This window comes from Ornithodoros turicata, chromosome 7 (assembly GCF_037126465.1).
Source record: "Ornithodoros turicata isolate Travis chromosome 7, ASM3712646v1, whole genome shotgun sequence".
Classification (NCBI taxonomy): Eukaryota; Metazoa; Arthropoda; class Arachnida; order Ixodida; family Argasidae; genus Ornithodoros; species Ornithodoros turicata.
The window spans coordinates 21,209,820-21,230,266 of record NC_088207.1 but is presented as its reverse complement, the minus strand read 5'-3'; the positions used below and the strand labels follow the sequence as shown (position 1 = coordinate 21,230,266).

General features: G+C 44.5%; 1 protein-coding gene across 2 annotated transcripts in view; it reads right to left on the bottom strand.

Annotated features, from left to right (window-relative positions):
* Nucleotides 1-1,825: 1,825 nt before the first annotated feature.
* The window catches only part of LOC135400319 (TBC1 domain family member 22B-like), a 24,472-nt gene continuing 5,850 nt past the window's right edge, over nt 1,826-20,447 (bottom strand). For both annotated transcript variants that reach the window (XM_064632148.1, XM_064632149.1), the window contains exons 5-12: nt 18,087-18,293; nt 14,310-14,380; nt 13,343-13,471; nt 12,164-12,229; nt 11,703-11,823; nt 7,066-7,248; nt 5,137-5,360; nt 1,826-2,957 (exon numbers count right to left, since the gene is read on the bottom strand). In XM_064632148.1, the coding sequence (XP_064488218.1) occupies nt 2,823-2,957; nt 5,137-5,360; nt 7,066-7,248; nt 11,703-11,823; nt 12,164-12,229; nt 13,343-13,471; nt 14,310-14,380; nt 18,087-18,293 (1,136 nt within the window). In that variant the 3' untranslated portion in view covers nt 1,826-2,822. The remainder of the gene's footprint in view (nt 2,958-5,136; nt 5,361-7,065; nt 7,249-11,702; nt 11,824-12,163; nt 12,230-13,342; nt 13,472-14,309; nt 14,381-18,086; nt 18,294-20,447) is intronic.

Below are 20,447 nucleotides of genomic sequence, written 5' to 3'. Positions count from 1 at the left end.
ACTTTTAGGTGTCTTTACTAGTAGCAAAGCTGTATTGGACTATCTAAAAAATTTCAGGGGGGGGGGGGGAGTTCAAGACCTCTTCAAAGTAAACCTGCAGTCCTAATATGTTCAAACCGCAACCATAAACTACTGATGTTGTGAAGTTGTTTAGCAGTGACAAACTTCACTTATAAAGAGGTTCAGCTATACCATCTTCCTAAATTTCTACGAGACTCCAAATATAGAGATATATGGTGTCAGCTTGTTGCTGGGATGGAGGTGTGTGTGTTGGGTTCAGTTTCATTTAGACGTGCTTAATCCACTGAACAGCAAAAAAACTGTGCATAGGAATTGCACAGACACTTTTCTTTTTTTAAATCGCCTTTTTGTACTTTGAGACAGTGCTGAAAGTAACAGTAAGGTACTTGCCTAAGTACAATGCCTGGGAAAATACGGGTGCAGCTCTCTGCAAATACTGGTGGCTCCACACGAGAGAATACAGAAAACACCAGGGAGTCTCTTGAGCTGCATACTGTAGAAGTGCTTAGGGAAGACAAACACAGACGAAATGCACAGAAAGCGCAACCTGAACTGCCTTGTGGTCGCATATCTGGATGTTCGTGGTGTGCTTGTATTGGATCATAGGATAGGTGGACTGAAAAAGTAGTAATTTTTGCAACGACCTTGCCCTTTGCAAATTTTGCGATCGTTAAATTTTCGATAATATTGAAATCCCACAAAACATTGGTAACAACGATCGAAAATATACAGGCGCTGGAACTGGAATTTGCAGCAGGGACATTTCGGCTGAGTGCCATCTGCAGCAACACTTTCACAAATTTACATTCCACACCACACCAATAATTCCACAACATTCTGAACCACTGCAGCCAGATATTTTCCCGGCACCTTGCAACCTCCTCCATCCCAATTTTTGGAGTCACCTCAGTGCTTATTTTAAGACCTCACAAAATCTTTTCCAAACGTACCACTATATGAATCCACAAAGTGTTAAGGACAGAAAAAATAGCAAATTATATGTACTATGTCCTTTCTTTTTTCATATGTTTTCTTTTTTCAAGAATGGGAGTAAAAATGTTAGAAACTGTGAAACGGTAAAATCTGACGATGCAATGCGAAGGAGGAGATTTCTGGGTGGGAAAAAGAAAACGTGTGTTGGCATTAAACCTGGGTTTGTGATATTGTTACTTATAGTAAATCCCAAAAAACCCTGAAAATGAGCCTTGGCATTTTGTGTTGGTCTGAAATGCGACATGCTATGTATACTACTTAATTTCTACCCAAAAATTTGCTTTTTCATCCAACACATACCCATGATATATCTCGATTTTACCCTATTTTACAGTTCCTAAAATAAAACACTATTCTCATCCTACAACTTTTACAATACATGAAATCCGAAAACACGAAGTGTGTAGTGTTCACCTGTAACTGTGTAGGTGGCAGGGTTTGTGCTTTGACAGGTTCGTTTCTCGGGGTGGGGGTTTACCCCAAAACCTGGGTAAAATTCGATGTAGTTAAGAGGCCAAACCAGACTTACTGGGCTTAACCCTAAGACACGAGGCTCTACTTGTACAGTTTGCACCAATCTCATACTGAGCCTGATCTAAAAGAACAATTTTTAGTGAACCCTTCGACCCATTACACTTCACGTTACTCCATTGCCTTTAGTGTCACTTTGTTGGCGTGTGTGCAAACACATTTGAAAGACCGATGCAGAAGTCAGTAGCTCTGCTGCATCAGAACTGTGACACCTTGGGATGGCACGTAACTATGTAAGCTGAAAGAAATATAATTTTAGTAAACAACACACAAAGCGCAGTGAAGATCTTCAGTGTGGTACTCCATAACTTCATTAAAATCCGTATGTACAGTTACACACAATCCACTCAGTGTAATCCACAAGTATACACAAAGATGTTAAAAGTCTCGTACAAATCTCTGCAAAGTTTAAAAACTTGCTTTTACTACATATACGTTAAAGCTTACACCTAGAAGAAACAGATTCCCCAATCCAATTGGTCGTCTTGTCCCCAGTGGGCAGCAGAGAAAATGAGGCACTGTATTTCTTGAGCAGTCCATGTTGTTTTCTAAATCACAGACGGCACCTATTTTAATCCACACACACACACACACACTCTGAGGCCTAGGACTTCTCTTAATATACAAAAATATACAGCAAGGGAAGTTTGCTGGCAGAGAAACGACATTTCTTCTCACACCAACTGCACCGAGATACCTAAAGAGGGCAGCACAACAGTGGCACCGTGACATCTGCAGATCACCAATGACAGCATCAGTGGCCTTACGCTAACGAGTACGCGCGGCAAAAATTGTCACGGCTCGGTCAATTTATCGGGAAATATTTTGCGCACAGCCTTACACAGAACTAACGGATGTTTGCCAGCCAATTTACGACGTACAATTTTGTCGGGCAGCGGGGATATGCTCGAGACCGTATTTTCTTTGGCTTTCTAGTATCTTACAGAATGACCTACGAAGCTGAACAAAAGGGGCCCCGAAGAAACGCTCTCCCACGACGTGGAAATGTTATTACCGATGCCGTAACTGAACAACATAGTACCCAAAATGATCGTATCTTCCAATTTATCGTAAGATCTTGTTGCGGCAGTATATTTAAATTACTAACGCTCCACTCTGACTGAACAACATTGTAGTACACACTTAACACCTCCCCAGCAGGGGTGCTGGGACGAACCGGTTCGAGTGCCACCCCACGTTTATTGTGCTGCCAGAATTGTCCAAAAGTGAGGTCAGCGCACACATGCACATTCTTCACCACGTGCCGGTAAGGGAAGTCACTTGTGTATCTGTAGGTGGTTGGGAGCGTCTGCAAACGTGTACTTGAGCCGGTATGCCTCTGCCACTAACAGTGTCACATGTTCGTCGCCCCAGTCGCTAGTTGGCAGGTTCTGAAGCATCAGCATGAGGCCCTGCAAAAGGAAGACACTCTGTGAGAACAATAGCAAAGAAACAAAAACAAAATTGAATGACATTAATGTAATTAACGTGGCAGAAATGTGCTAGCATTAGACATATTCTCTTCCATTTTTTTAACCACTAATCACTAATTACAACTAGTCACTATCACTAGGCACTATCATCACTACTCATCATTCATCACCAATTATCACTACATTACTACAATCTGCAACTGTACCTGCTTATCTAAACCTACTGTCTATTTCTCTTCTCATATCTAGCACCCTATGTCTCAACTCGAGGCTTCACACACCCATCCGACAGACAGAAGGTCACAATTTTCCAACTTTGGGGTTCTAATGCTAACGCATTATCACCAATTATCACTATCATCATTACCTCAGGTACCTGGGTACCTGAGGAAGCGTGGACCTCCACGCGAAAGCTTGTACAAATTAAACTTAAACTAAAATCTTCAGTGTCGGTTTCTGTATTTTGTTTATGTGATCTACAGGACTTGACTCCCCTCTTCGTATACGCTTCTATCATCATTAGTGATCATTCATCACTAATTATCACTACGTTACTACTAGTACAAACTATCTACTACTGTACTTGTATCTACTACTGTACCTAATATCTAAGTCTATTTTCTACTTCTCTCCTCATATCCAACACCCTATAAACTTGGGCTAATGTTATCTTAAGCTAAACTACAATCTGTCCGTGTTGGTCCTGCAGCACAGACAGTTTCGTAAAGCAGGCTTCACCTCGTGCAGGGAAGCTTCAGGTGAAGCCCACTTTCGGGCGGTGCTGTTCGTATTTTGCGAACGGTCGGATATTCGGAAATCCGAATATTGGGTATTCGATTCGCGCATAAAACACTTTGAGTGGCTGATAGTTGATTCGAATTCGATAACTAGAATATCCGCAAACCTGTAAAAGTAAGGGAATCCTTGAAATTCCGTGCCCGACGAAGGATTCCGCGATGAATTCCAGATTTCGCGGAATCGCGGAAAACCCGGGGCATTATCATGGTATGCAAAACCTGTTTTTACTGCGAACTACTGCGAAAAATTTGCACTTTCAATTTATTTATTTATTTATTTATTCACGATACCCTAAAGGTCAGGAGACATTACAGACATGATTATGCGGCATACCTGTGTGAAATATCATGAAATTTCTATCGAACTGCCGCAGGAAAATAAATAGAGAAATTTACACTACCATAAGTTTGTTATGATATGTGTGTCTGTTGTGGTGCAGCAGTTCTATCCGTTTCCACACAATGTGCAATAGATTTTAGTCACACGCAATAACCATCGATTCAATGGCTGCTTTCCACCTTCAAGCTCCAAATTTCGTTGTAATAAAGTTGACTTGACATGTTGCAACACTGTTGCCCCCCACATCTCTATGCTTTATCATTCACTGGTGACAAGCAACAAATATCTACGGGAAGCAGATGCAAGATTTTGTAGCTGAAACAGAGCTTCCTTGTCGCTCAAGTGGTGGCACCGCCATAGAATTTGTCGCGTGTCGCTCGTAGTGTGCTACAATCCCCAATCCCCCGAATTGGGGAAAAGCATACCACCCAAAAACACGAGGGTCTACTCGTGCAGACACAGGTAAATATGCTCACAGAAGTGCCTCTTGCCATCTGCCAGTCGGGTTTTTTTCCTTATTTTTCCACCAGAAAACCTGCTCTTACACAACACATCACCACTTTTTACCCTGTTTACAGATTCTCTCATAAAATCAAATTTTTACACACCTTCCCCAACCCCACAGTGTCTAACCACACGAGTGTCTAACTACTGTAAAACCTTTTTTAAAAATTTGCTAATTTTAAAAACAATGCAAAAATTCCGATCATGACTGAGCACTTGAAAAACTGTGCTGTAGTCACAAACTTTATTTTCACATCTGGTTGCGAAGGTTACTAATACGCACCTGAACCACCCTGCAGCACAAGCATGCTTAATGCCATTTTTTGCATTTGCATTTTGCATTTTTTTAATGCCTTAATGCCACATTTCATAAAATGTGGTACGTGTAACTCTGGGCTCACTGCGAAGCAAACCCATGAAGCCACAAAACGTAGCATGCTGAATACTCGAAATTTAGTGGCCAGGAATACTTCATTCCGAAAAAATTCATTTTTTTAAGTATTCTGCAGAAAATTACCTGAAAGTCCCTCTCTTGCAGAAGCCTTTCAGAAAAGTGGCAGAGAAAGGCAGCACAGACATAGAGATGAAACGTAGAGAAACCCTCGGGCTCAGCCAGATAGGTGTCCCAAAGGCGGATGGTACAACGCAGTGGCAGCTCGCGCATCAGCAGGTTGTTCATCCAGCGGAAGGTGAACTGTAGGAACTCCACACAGTGCCTCTGCAGGTGGTCGTGCAATGGAGCTGGAAAGGTTCAGTCGTGCACAAATTATGCTGAAAACTGTTCCGTTTCCGCCGAAAACTAGTCAAGTTCAGTCTGTTCATCTGTACGTGAATGTGAAAGCGAAGTGAACGCGCGCGAGAGAGAAAGTATGTGCGCCTGTGTCCTCTTGAATGAGGCCTTTACTTGTCTTTCACGTACAAATGCTGGTCAAATATTTCTGTCAGAAACAGCTTAGAGAGAGACTTTGTACTGCTGACACCATGTCTGACATTGGTCTTGCTGGGCTAGCCCTGCCATTACATTCATATCTTGGTAGAACCTCTTCCAAATGTGCTGCAGTGACATTACTGAGACTATGCTAAAGTCTGCCAATGTGGCAACGGAGACACTCTATCTCCATGATAGTAACGATGTTTGAATTCTGAGGTTAGTGAGCACGTCTTGCACCGATTCTTTGATAGTTGCCTGCTTTGTGCAGCTGAGAAGTTCCTGCCAGCTGAGACATTGGTAACTGCACCAGGTCATAAAATTTGCAATTTTCGCACAAAATAAAGCATGAGTCATAAAATTTATGAAATATGAACTGCTTACGAGTTTATGAATTTTTGAACTTTAAAGGGACTATGAAACGATTTTTTACTTCGTTTCGTTCGAAAGAAGACATTTTTCTGAGTCTAGAACCGAAATTTTACTTTCGACGCGCGAGCAGATTTCTCGGGAGCGAATTTAAACGGAGCGGCGAAGGGAGGACAGCTAGCGCCGCGGCGAGCTGCCGAGCGGAGACACAACGGGCAACTTGACGCGACCACGGCCGGCTCAGCAACACGTCATCGTGACGTGTTGCCGAGCCGAGGAATCCCGCCAGGAGCATGCGCCGTAGGATCCCGCGTATGCGTTCATCGGGAGTGGAAATCTCCATGACGGCAGCTTTCGCGTGACCGGCAGTGGCGGCAGCCACAGTGCGAGCTCGCGGCATTACTTGCCATTGTGCAACACCGTTGACGTAACAAGGAACAGAAGTGCGGTCCGTACAGTTACACCATCGGCAGGGAAATATGCGCGGGAGAGGAGGAACGCGGAAGAGACATTTCCAGCGCGCGCTCCTCGCAGAGTGGAGTGATTTCGTCCTGAAAAATTTGTGGCATATTAGTTTCTCTGCGGGAAGAACAGTTTCCATCGAAAAAAAGTATGGGGGTTCGGGAAATTTCATAGTCCCTTTAATAAATTCCTGCTGCTCGTTTTTTTTTTTTTCATGCTCAGTTAAGGGGACAACTAAAAAATGTCTGCAGTCCATAACAATGTTGCTTCATTGTTGAAAGTTTCACGTGGAGTTGTGGGATAATTTTCTTTCCCTACCAACCAATAATCTCTTAATGATGCCCATGCACTTGACTGTCATGTCCTCCCTTGAAGGTTACTCCACCACAAAGCATGAACGCATCTACGCAAAGAGACCACTTTCGTCCATGATAACAGACAATCATTTTGACATTTCCATATTCGTGGGTGAGCCCAGTAGTCACCATCAGCGCAATAAAGTACCTCACAAACTGATGGCAGTGGAAGAAAATTCGGATGGAATTCCGAAATTTTGTAAAGGTCGAGGTTGGCTCTTGTTTCCAGGCATCACAGTAATCAAACTTGTTAGAAAAACTCTCCAATGCATAACTGCCTGTCAGTATTTAGTTACAGGCACACACAGCAATCACTAATTGGCCTACTCACAGTCTATCCTCTGAATGAGTTCCTTGAGCATGTTCACTTTGCTCTGGATGCCAGGCTGGGCGAAGGTGTAGTTATCTTGAATTCCATCCAGCAGCTTGCTCATGCACCAAAAGCTATCAGCCTCTATGTCCTGGAGCACACTCAGATCCAGTTGACTGACATCAAACGTCTCTACTTCTTGATCTGCATAGCGGAGCATCACATATGAAAGTAACCGCTGGTTTTATTCTGACAAGGAGACCCGCAAATTCAGGTGTATCGGATGAAACTTTTATAAATGAACCCCAAAATCTTTTCTGAGGAAACAACCCAGAGTTTCCCAGCTCACACCAAATGATCCAATGGTCCTGCTCGAGCCCTGGCAGTTTGGTTGCCAGAAAGTACTGGGGATGACCTGCGCTATCAGTAGGTATTTCCTGAACTCCTACTGGACAGAAAGAAAGAAAAACTGAGCCGCTCCCAATCTACCCAGGGTTCAAGTTTACGGGAACACAAAAGCGGTACTACGAAGGCAGGAATCCAGCTGGGCAGAGGTTTATGGCACAGAATAAGAGGCATAAACGATATGCCAAAAGCCATTTCTTTCTGCAGTTTTTATTACTGTACGTAGTACTGTTTTTTTGTGTTCCTCATAAACTTTGACCCCGTGTAGATCGGGACCTCAGGAAACGGCTACAAATAGCATGGGGTATCCACAATAATTCTTGGGAATCGAACTGCCCGGGGCGCAAGTAGGTCCACTGAATCATTTGGTGCAGAGTGAACCAGGTGAAGCAAGAATGCAGGACGTCGTCTGCTGGCAGCTCCGTGCACAATCTCGTACTGTGAACAGCATGCACTCCGGGTGTCAAACAGCGCTGTCACAGAATGTACACGTGTGCCTGTCTCAGTCAAACCTCGATATAACAAAGTCGCTTAAATCCGCGATTTACTTCATTATATTGAAATTTCGTTGCGTAACCACCTAGCGTGCACAGACATAGACGATATGTAAGCGGGGGGGTCCCCGAAATCCACCATTAAGAATAAACGTTTAAGAATAAAACATTCAAGAATAATCTGCTTCAAAAATACACGGTTAAAAATATATCTCCTAAAATAAACCACTTACTATCCCCACTTAGAGATCACCGTTTAATAATCCACCATTAAAAATAAACTGTTTCAAAATTCCCTCTACATCTAGCATGGAGGCGGATTGATTTCAATTTACGCCTGGTTATATCATGTTTTGTTGGGTTAGATGAGTTTGGTTTCGGTTAGTCTGGGATAGTTTAGGCTAGTTTGGTCCTGTGAGGTTAGGTTAAGCCCCTTGCTTGCAGTTCACCTTGATTTGGGCCATACCACATGACTCTAGCAACTGTAGGGTGGATTTGGGGGGATTCTGAAACGATTTATTTTTAATGATATATTCTTAATCGTGGATTCCTTAGCGTTTATATTTAAACGGGGATATTTCGGCGATTATTTTTGTGCGTTTATTTTTAAGCGTATATTCTGGGAGATAATATTTTTAACAGTGGGTACTTGCGCATTTATTTTTGAAATATTATTTTTAATGGTTTCAAACGGGGTACACCCATGTAAGCAGACACCTAAACCACGTTTATTTTCGGTTGAAGAAGTTGTAAGCTTAGTTTGCACGTGATTCGTCACTAGCGCTGTGTCACACGGCGCTCGAACGTCCACTGGGCTTCGATGGCATCCTGATGTTCATGATGAACTGTGCAGCACCAATAGGATGTCTATCGCATCGGGCATGTCGCGGGTACTTGAAACCTCACAGGTCTTCCGCCGTGTGTCAGCTTCCTCGTCGTCTTCGGTATGAGAACTTTCGAGGGCCCTCCTCACAATGGATTCGTCAATGACCTCTTCGGTCGCCACTACGGTGGAGTGCTCATACAAGAGACCTTCCAGTCCCTCTGTAATGGCTCCATCTGCGCAAAGGCACTGGCATGCTCCCAGAAGGGAGCCCTGGCCAGTATCTTCTCCAGGCTTGCAAGGAGCTTCCCTGGCTTCTTCCGCACTCGCTATGCTCTCGGTGACACCCCCCACCCCACCCCACGATGCAGAAATAATTTTCATCTCTTGAAATACACCCACCTTCGTTTGGTGCCTCAGTCGAACGTCAAGCAAAAGCTTGTCAATGAGTCATCAACTGCGCGCACATTTGACACCAATGACGATGCCCTGGTCGACCAGCTGAATCAACGATGTACAATTCGTTGGCAGGAACTGTATCTCCACAGTGGTGAGCTCCAAGTATTCGACACGATGATCTGTACGGTTGTCAAGTAAGAGGCAGACCTTACGGCCTTAAGGCTTCATGTCCGCATCGAAGGCTCGAAGCCAACTACAGAAGATGTTGCGGGAGATCCATGCCTTCTGATGGGATGTGTAATTAAATCTTGAGCTGCCGAGACCCCTTGAATGAAAAACGTGGCTTCTTGCCTTTTCCAATTACAGGGGTAATCGCTTGTCACTAGTGTCCATATTTACGAACAGCAGTTACCGTGACACACAGCTTACTCTGCTTTCCCCCATGGCAGCTGTCGCCCTCAGGGCAAGTGTTCAGTTGGGCAACATCTGGTAAAAAAAGGCCAGTTTAGTCTACGTTACACACATTGGCCGGCTTCTACAGTATTGACTGGATTTCTCGACTTTTCATTTTCGAGCCAGGCAGCAGCCTGGGGTGCATCAGCCAACGTCGACTCTCCACTCACCACCTTAGTGGTGATAGTGTGCCGGTTTTTAAAGTCGTATCTAACATGGCCAAAAACTGCTGTCATCTTGTAAAGCAGTAGGTGAAAAGCATTCCCACAAAATATTTCTGTCCAAAGTTGTTTCTCCACGGTGCAATTAATTTGGAAAATTGCTGCCGCGGTGACAGGCCGGAGCGCTCCAACTGCAGACAACACCCACTCTACTGTGACGTTGGTGGTAGAGAGCCCCTCCTTCGTTCGTAGGAAAAACCGCCTGCTACGAACATTGCGAGCTGTTTCTTGTTGACTTCTATTCTTTATATGATTTATATCACGTTTTCTAAAAAAACAAAGCATATATGCAGCCTGAGAAAATAAGATTACGATCACAAGAGTAATATATATCCGTGGCTTCTGTGCAATCCCAGGATTCACAGTAGCAGAAAGCAAGCGATGGCGGTGGTATTGTGGTGCCACCTGTTAGTCACTGAACCAACTGTGCGGTGAGAACAGTCAGACAGGCTGCACACTGTCTGGAAGCACGGGGTTTTCGCTGTACAAGCGCAGTTAATTTCGGGCTGCACCTATCGTTCTTCCCGTGGTGTCTGCGGTCCCAAAAAATCGTGGTTGTGTCGTGGACAGCCCTCAAACCCTCCGTGTCGGACATCACATAGCCGGAGAACGCATGGCGTCTCCGAAGCGGTAGCAGACGCTTTGGCCTGCACGATGTTGCTCACCTCGATCATGCGATCCCAGGTCCAATGAGGAGCGTCCTCACCACTTGCATCACATAGTGACGCGCGTGGTGGCGCTCATCACGTGCCTATCGTGAAGGCGAAGGAGGGTGTTTCGCGCACGGGAGGTTTGGGGAGCTATTGCAGGCGTCCCAATTTCGCTGCAGTTGCACTAATTGTGGGAAAACTGTTTTCAGCCGCCTAACATTCCATACTGACCAAAAACAGAAACAAAGTTGTGGGCCTCTAGACTGCTCCTTTAAACCTGCAGGATGAGCCACTGCTCGCTTTGAAGGCGTCGAGATCCAGCATGCACCCGAAGTCCTTTGCGCTCTGCTGCAAGATGGCTCTACTTATTGGGATTTTGCGTGCCCTTGTATCCATAAAAAAAAAGGTGGCTTTCGGTCTTCTCTGTCGTTCTTTCATTTGCCCTTCACTATAGCATCCAAGATCTTCTCCTTACTTACAATCTTGAACCTCCCAGATGGCACCGATGGAGGGCATGTCGCCGCCACCTGCGAGGCGTATTTTGTTCTGGGCTCTTTCAGTTTATTGAAGTCGCTCTAAGACAGACTTCGTTACGTCGAGGTCTATAATGCATGGAATTCCACGGAGACGAATTTAAGAAAAGTGTGGTACTTCATAAAATCGAGGATTTCATTATACTGAGGTTTGTTACGTTACATCGAGGCATTCATAAACAGTCATGTAATACAATTTCCTTAAGGCAGATCTGACTATTATGGTTTGTAGGGCAGGAACTGATGGATAAAACTACAGTGCAACCCCATTAATTTAAAGGGGTTGGGACACTTCCATAGATGTGGCTTATTACATCATGGTCACATTGTACTACACGCCAGAATACTGATGAAAAAAGATTATTCTACGTATCGTACTTAGCAAGATACAAGCCCTCGAACACACCCCTGTGAAAAAAGTTTATAACATCAGAGAGCTCAGAGTCACATCCATTCCCACTGGAAGCCATAAGCATGTGACTTCTCGTACGCCGCCTCACTGGCTATGGCGAGGGCTGTGATGTCACAGCTGCGCGAGTTTCAATATGCATGGTGCCCATTTTGTCCGCTTCTATTAATGGGATTGCACTGTGCCAGGTGACAGGAACCATTGCGCAGGTACCATATTTTGGGGTATCAGCGTACTTTTAACAAATGTGGGAAAGCAGGAAGACGTTCACCTTTTGACACATGCTCCTGAAGAAACACAATGAAGAAAGGCGTTACAAGGTCGTTCATTCCTTGCACGTAACCGCTGGCTGGGTGCCGTATGGCCCATATGTACAGGATCCGTTCAAATATCTGCCCACAGACAAGGGAAGAGGAAATTTCACACAACAGTACACTTCCAAGGTGCACATCATACACGCGACTCAATTAAGCTCATGGCTTAATCATCATCATTCAAAATGTTGGGGCAGAACAAATATGTAACAAAATGTGCAAGTCACATGAGCTAGATGGGCTTTATAACGACACACTTTCACAATTTCAACATGCTATCACAGATACTGTGCTACACTGTTCAGAGGAGACCCTCTTTGGTACGTTATTTCAAACAGTTATGCGTCGTTGTGTGTGTAGCAGATGCGCTGTAATTCCCCAAAAGGGAAGACACGTTTTCAATTCCTCTTGTGCCTACCTTCTGCACTGATTCTTGCTGAAATAATGGCACCAAAGGACTCATCCGGGGAATGTCGATATGTATCTGAAAAGAAGAAAGCAATTCATTTGCCAACAGCCTGCACGTAGCTTGTACAGTGCTGGACGAACGTTTACGGAACACGCTCCGGCGCGTTCCTTCCGCTGAGTGACACGATAGCAGCGAATGGAACCGTACGGACTTACAGACATGTGCCTAGGCAACCCATTCACTTGTTTGCAAGTCTGTAGGGCACCATTCGCTACTAGCGTGTCACTCTGATGAAGGAATGCGCCGTAGCATGTTCTGTAAACATTTGTCCAGCACTGTACCGTCTTGCCGATGAGATAGAGCAGAATACACAGAAAAATACAGCAGGATAGCTGTTTCAATTTACTCAGGGTTAGCGTGGAAGATTGGGAATGATAGCAAGGCACCTGACCAAAATGGCTGAAGAGCGGCAGTTCTGAAATCCGTACATCCTTGACTGACTGTTGCTTATGGTAGTATTACACCCCATGGCCTCATCATCCAGACACCAGGGGTGTCTCTGTCACCGGGACAGAGACATTTCCTCCATATACTCTCTCACATATGAACTTACACAGCCAACATCCAAGAAAGGAGGGCAGCCACATTGTGGAAAGCGACGGAAAAAGGCTTAGGCTCGCGCGATGCGATAGCCTTTTCCTCTACGGAAAATCCCGAATGGATGTGTTAAACTACAAACCTTAGTTACCCAAGCAGCACATCTTGGCCCAATATTGAACCAAGATTGGACGAATATTGGCAATGTCGGCCTAATATTGCACCAAGATTGGACCAATATTGGCAAGTTGGCCCAATATTGGACCAAGACTGGACCAATATTGGCAATGTCGGCCCAATATTGGACCAAGATTGGATCAATATTGACCATGTCGGCCCAGTATTGGACCACGACTGGACCAATACTGGACCAGTATTGCCAATGTTGGGCCAAGATGTTGTGCTGCTTGGGATACACGGTATAAAATTTTTACTGAACAAATCTGAAAGAAGGATGATGTCCGGCAGCAGTTGGCTTTACTTGTAACAGCAAGTACGCGTAGGGAGACCTCATTATTGTCATAAAAGGGGGTTTGACACGATTTGCTTGAGGGTGAAAAAATGACCTCAGAGCCAGCAAGGTATCCTCACCTGTCTGTAGGTCTCCTGATGCACATCGTCATTCCGAGTGTCGTAATACTGCTTTACAAAGTTGAAATATTCTTCCCGTTTCCTCTCCAGGACAGCTGCTCGCCTCTCTGAATTGGCTGGTAGGTATCCCTGACATGGGAGGGAAAAATATCTTTAGAATGACTACAGCAAAGAATGAAATTTAAAAAAAGAAAAAGAAACGAAGAAAGAAAAGGGAAAACGACACTGGATTTTTCACTTTAAACGGACTGAAAGTCATTGACGAACCTATAGAAGCTATGTTCTTCCAGAATGTCATAATATGAAGCCTTCAGATACAATTATACCCCTGTGTTGACAGATTTTGCTTTTTTTCCTAATTGTGGTTGTGGTGAAAAATGGGTTTTATGTTGGGAGCTGTAAAACGGTAAAATTGGGTAATATCATGAAAAAGTGAGTTTTTTTGGCTGGAAAATACAAAAAAGTGCTTCGCGCAGCACAGATAAACAGGTAACATGGCGAGCTACAGTGCTCAGTTGCAAAGTGTTCAGCATAGGAGGCTGAATTTGCACTTTGGAAAGTTTCATTTTTTTAAACACAAAATCATGATGATGCAATTTGGGGGTAAAAACGAGTTTTTTTGGGTCAACCAGTAAAAAACAAGACATCTGAAATACACTGAGCTGTTCTTCAGCAATTCAATTTAGAAGATTTCCCCGTAAAGCAGGCAGGTCTGTCCAGATATCCACAACAATGCAATGCTCGTAATACGTTGAACTCACATACTATGCTTTGTAATTCTAAAAATAAAGATATAAATAGATAAAATACCCACAGTCGAACCTGCATTGCAGACCACACCCAGGAACGCTACAATGCACACCCAGCATGTGGGCAAATTGGCAAAGAATCGAAGTGTTGCTCATAGTGTTGGCAGGAAAGACTGGTTGTGGCCAGCAAGTCCAGAGAATGTGACAAAAGTGCTCACCGCAAGAAGCCTCCATGTGATTGGCCGGACTTCAGGTGGGATCCCCTTCCAACTTAAAGGACGAAGCACTTCTGCAAACAGAGAACACTTCGAGTGGAGTTCCAACCTCAATGTTTCCGCACTGCTGAATATGAAACAAGGCTAGCTGAGGCTTCTGCCTGAGGGCAAGCATTCAATGCAAGACCCCAGCACATTTTGGCCATTGTGAACTGCTTTTCACTCCTTGCTGTATGAGGTGGGTCCATCATAAAAATGAGGATTAGCGGATCGCTAGAGAAATATGTCAGATCTGTCCAAGTATAGGGAGTGCATTTTCCTGAAAAGTTATCATGGAATTGCCACATGTCACATGTTAAGGCCAAAATCTCCAAGTCCATTGGGCTCATGTACCGGCTCCGTCAAGTCTCACCCAAGACCATAAATATGATGATTTACGATTTACATGTATTTTCCGCACTGCGCTATTCTCTATTAGTTTGGGGAAGTGCGAGCCAGGGCAGCCTTTATAGCTTGTTAGTGGCACGAAAGCACGCCGTTCGAATCATAGCTAATGCTCTCTATGACAGCCACACTGAAGTTTTGTTTAGCACTCTTAACATGACGAAAATAACACATTTTTATACGTATTTTTTGCCAAAAAGTAAAAACGTATATTGGCAGTAAAAAGCAATAATAAAATCGTATTACCGCATTATTATTTCCATTAGAAAGGCAACACACACCGCATACCAGTCATGCAGAACAGTGAAAGGTTTCCACTTCTAGAATAAATTTTGGTAATCAATTGCTCCCTCATGGTCTTCCTACCACTTTAAATGCTTACACTCGCAGCGTAAATACCAATTATCTCTCACCACCTTCATTAAAGGGGCACTAAAATGCAAAAACAACTTGCTCTCAAATGAAAGTCTGTGTTTCAATTAGTACAATTCCAACGAAATTAGGTCACACAACGCTACGTTTAGAAGACAAACGCAATGAAAACACAGCTGTCTTTGGCGGCAACGAATGGGATCCCCCAGGAGGCAAAGGTCGGCGGCACCCAATGATTGATTGATTGATTGATTATGTGTTTAATGGCACAAAGGCAACAAAGGCCATAGAGCGCCAAAACCATGGTGAGTGTGTCGGAGATGATTATGGGAAAGATGCACCCAATGAGACAGCAGGAGAAGCATGCCTATCGTGACCCTGTGGATTGGGAACGGGTCCGATCATAATGTTCCATATACACGCGGCATGATGCGCACTGCTGCATTTTCCAATACCGATTCACTGAATTGTAGCCCACAACAGTTCTCGCGAATGTTCCACTGAGAACATTTATCTTCACGACCTTCGGAGAGCGACTCCAGTCCGCTTCGCAACGCGGACTACGTTTTTCACCGAGACTGCTGCATGGCGTGCCACTCACGTGCACGCACAGCATGGACTAAAAACTAGGGGTGTGTGCGAATCCGAATATTATAAGTGATAAGAATGAGGAAAAAAAATTCCGAATACCGAATCGAGTATCGAATATTCGTGCGAAATTTACAATATGTGACCTTCGCACTAAAAGTTTCCATTTTGTAGCCCATGGCTTTAGTGTAATTTTTCTGGCATTAACTGTCACAAGAGAGACACGCAATTCTTCTGTTTAAAGCCCCTACTCTTTAATTTTACATGAGAGTGCTTCCTGCTTTTCAGGTGAGCCTACACTTACTGGAGTACTGGAGTGGTTACCTTCATTTCAAAATTTTATGTCAGGCAGTAGCATGTTATACGGATGAGGCTGTAATTGTTTCAGACAACCACAGGCCATTTGTGAAACAAACGAATTGGCATCCTGCCTCAGCTTTGCCATAAACACCCTTTAGTTTCTTTGCACTCGTCCTAGGAAGTTGCACTACTGAAATTTTAGATGTAAAGGACATCTTTAAGACACCCTTCTTGTTCGTGGGCTGTAGTCATTATTCGAGAGTCCTTTTTACTTTTTAAAGGCAACCTCACAGACATCAAATCAAAGTCCCTCGTCGGCACTGCTAAACTGCATGTTGGAGGGGCGCCACCCCTTCCACAGACGATGTTTACAAGCTAACTTTGGATAACGTTATCTCAAACAAAACACCGTCCCGCCTGCGTTGGTCCTGTAACAAGGGCAATTTCGTAAAGCAGGCTTCACCTCATGCACGGAAGCGTCAGGTGAAGCCCACTTTCCGGTTGTGTAGTTCATATTCGTGGAATAGTCGAATTTTCGAAAAATCGAATATTGGATATTCGATTCGCGAATCGAATAGTTCGAGCGTTTGATATTCGATTCGAATTCGAGAATTCCAATATTCGCACACCCCTACTAAAAACACCGATGCACGAGCTGAAACGACGTTCTCTGCTTAGCGTCGAAGCAAGAAAGAGTCCGGTATAATTTTGATCGTAGCTTCGTAACAGAATCAAATTTTTGAATTACGATAACAAGTACGAAATTAACATAGCGTGTTACGTAATTCGAAGTGAAGTTGTTTTTGCATTTTAGTGCCCCTTTAAGACATTATTTATGTAGTGCGTCCTGTCTGTAATCTGTTTAGTGTCATTCTGAAATTTTTGTTCACCGTACCTGTTGTCTCGACGAGTGTATAATACGGGGCTATGCCCTTGTCAAGCGGCTGATTTGCTGCTTTTATGCAACTCTCAATGTTGTAACTTGATATCAACATAATAAATTGATTGACTGAAAAAAAAATATTAATAGTGCTCCGAGCCTTTCAGGACATCAGGAGAGCTGCTGGTGTTAGGAAGGAAATCAAAAGACAAAGCACGAGTATACCAATACGAAAAGACAGAGAGAGAGAGCACAAAAAGGAAGCGATTCTCCTTTTTCCTTAAATGCAAAGGGAGGTCAAAATTAATTAGGACAAGTTTGGGGCAACCCACAAGACTACTAGTATGGTGATATAGTGGTCCACTTGTCCTGGAAGGCACTGACATTTATTGGAACTGAAAAAAAGGAAAAAGGTGTTCCCCTACTCTCTAATACCCTTGTCACACGGGCATTTCGATCCTTCTCGAATCCGATCTGCATCGAACTTCCCGAGCACGCTCGAGTTTTGACGCTGCTACACGGCCACTTTCAATGCGCATTGAATGGTTGACCTGTGCAAATGAATAAACGGAACTCATTAATTTTGCGTTTCCTATATAACAGCGATATTAGTGGTTTTATCGTATACCGATGTAAGCATCATTTGTAGCTTCGTGCGCATGTCCGTCTTAAGTTATGACAGTTCACCGGGGTCGAGGATGCAAATGGCGGCCGTCGAGCCGTCTTGAAATTCTCAATCCTGTTATGGGAACTGTCTTGAGTCAAGCAGGATCAAAGTTCGATTCTGCTTGGAAGCGGCCGTGTAGCACCATCCGATCTGCATTGGGTTCAAGCAGGTTCGGTCGAGCAGGATCGAAAATGGCCGTGTGACAGGGGTATAAGCTTCTGTTCCTAGTTAGCACGGACACCCTGTACCTGTGGCAACTTTTATGAGAAAATTCGTTTGGAAGCTTATTCAACAACAGTAGACGACAGCAGTGACAAGGCAAGTTAGCAGGTGTAAAAATGAAACAGACAACATTTCCTCGAGTCTGAGGGACTACAAAGGACACTGTCAAAACGAGCCGGACACAGTTGCAAGTCTGTGTGTCCACTTTGTCTTGTTCATGTCCTCTGTTGTTCCTCAGACTCAAGGAAATGTTGTCCGTTCCAAGAACACTAGGTCTGGTCAGGTTACAATCAAAGAGAAGACCAACCAAGATCTGTCTTGGATGTCTTGAGGATAGTCTGGAACTTGTCCAATAGCACATGCATATTCTGTTGGCTGCTACTGTGCAGTGGAGAGCAGAAGGGTCTGTTGCCTCCCGGCATGTTGTGGTGTCGTACTGCCATGCCCGGTACAAAGCTTTGCTCACAGCTTGTCGGCCCAAACAGGGCTCCTCTGCTAATGGGCGATGATTCAACTGCAGGAGTAAAAATGAAAGCGTGAAGTTATGCCCTCTGGAGCAGATGAAAAAGGGGAGATGTAGAATACTGTTATGACACGAGGCATCCCTCACAAGACTAAATTTGCAATGTGTCCGTTTAACTTATTCACTTCCGAAGCCGGCGATCCTCCGATGGCTGAAAGGGGCCAAATCAAGAAGCCGGCGACTTGCTGGTGTGCACAAAGGCATTTCTTTTAAAAGCGTTCTCATATAGGGTGACACTGTTTAGGCTCCTCTGTACTGCTTAGCATTATTGGCACCAGGTGATGCTAGCTGCCCATTTTTATTTAGGCAGAAAAAAAATGAGAACCTTGTGCTTGTCATGTAGTGTGTACGCGTGAAAACATGGAGTCGTGGGGAAGCAGATGTCTCAGCACTTTCAGGAAGTTCTTGCACAGTTGTTTGACAGCAATGATAACGGTGATTTCCAATTTGAATTCACCCTAGACGTTGAATGCAGTGCCTAGACAGAGTTACGAGGAGGATGAAGCAACGGACTGGGAATCGTGTGCCCCTATGTTTTAAATTGTTCTACACCAGGAGCGTTTTGAAGTGCGGTGGATTTGCCTATGTTTCAGGATAAAATAAAGGGAACATTATTCTCTCCCCCACCCAACTTTTGCAGCAGATGTTACTGTGCTTCCTTTCCAGCAATATAGTGGCACGTAAATTGGTGGGACAAAAAGTTTTCCCTCGACTCCCCCGATGAAACATTTTATACTTGACGTTGTACAGTAGAATCTCGGTGATACGATCATGGATTATACGAATTTTGGGATGATACGAATTCTTTTCTGGTCCCGGCCGGAATGCCTATTCTTCCCATGTATTAGAGTTCGGATGATACGAACGGGTTATCTTGCCGTTAAGGATGATACGAATGAGCCGTGGATGCGACAGAGGTCGTTCCCCCGTGACGCGTGTGTGCGCGAGTCATGCTGCTGCGTCTTTCGAAAAGGGAGCGCGATCCTCACCACGAACTCCCGTACATCATGTAGCGCAATGGAAGCAGTGACTTTCCTTTTGGTGGTGGTGGAGATAAGATCAAAGGGATTGAACGGCCGGGAACCTTATCACCTTATCTCTGTTTTGACCTTTTTACCCCCCTCGCAACAAACCGTGAAGCTGTGTGACATCGCCCTGGCGGAAAACAGCGACCAGAACCCCAGAACACGTGGAGGGAACATATCAGGACAACTTGTGGCAACATTACGCGTCACCATTCCGCAAGTCGGCTTCACCTAACGCCTGCTTGCTTTAGGAGAAGCTCTCTTTAAACCACTGTCGCGTGACTCGCGAGTGAAAAGCACGTGCTACGTCTTTTGAATCATCTCGCGTATTTGGGCAGCATTGGCCAAAAACGGAGACACAAAAGCGTTACTATTTTCTTGCCTCAATTTTTATTTTTTTAAAAATTCGTTTGATACGAATTTTTTCCGCGACCTCGTGAGATTCGTATCATCGGGATTCTACTGTACTTCCAATGGAACGGTTTTTGCGCACTCCTGGAGCAAAATTTTGGTCCAGCTCTGAGAATGAATGAAATGCTGGATTAGACTCAGTTGGTTCTCTATACACAAAAATGCGTTTCAAGGAATGGGCCGCCGCCATTAGTGCTGCCATCCGGTGGTAGTCACAGGAACTGTGCACGTGTGGACTGCTGTTTGTCGAGTTCCTCCATTTTCCCGCGTGTGTTTCCGCTGATTTTTGTTTCTGTTCGTGTTCACTTCGTGCCGGTTCATCTTCTCCTGCTCGGGAACCGGTGTTTAACAGATATCGCATCGGCCAGCACACCTCACGTGAACAACTGTGCACATCGCACGCGGAAGCGAGCGATCTTCTTTTTCCTTGACCTTTCGAACATTGATGTACGCTACTCTGATGTTTACCGGATGCCTAGTTGTATGGAATGTTACGTTATCGTCAGTCATACTCATTAAAGGCGGCAACCACCAGTATTCATCCTAATGGGAAGAGTGATTTTGGCAGTCCACCCCTGTTGTATCGTCGCTGGGAACGAGGCTAAGGAACGTGCGGAGACTAGGTGGTTTGAGAGTAACGCGACAAGGTCTATAGTCATATGCAAATGGGCTCAAGCTCCTAGTGCAATGCACACTGTACTTCGATGTA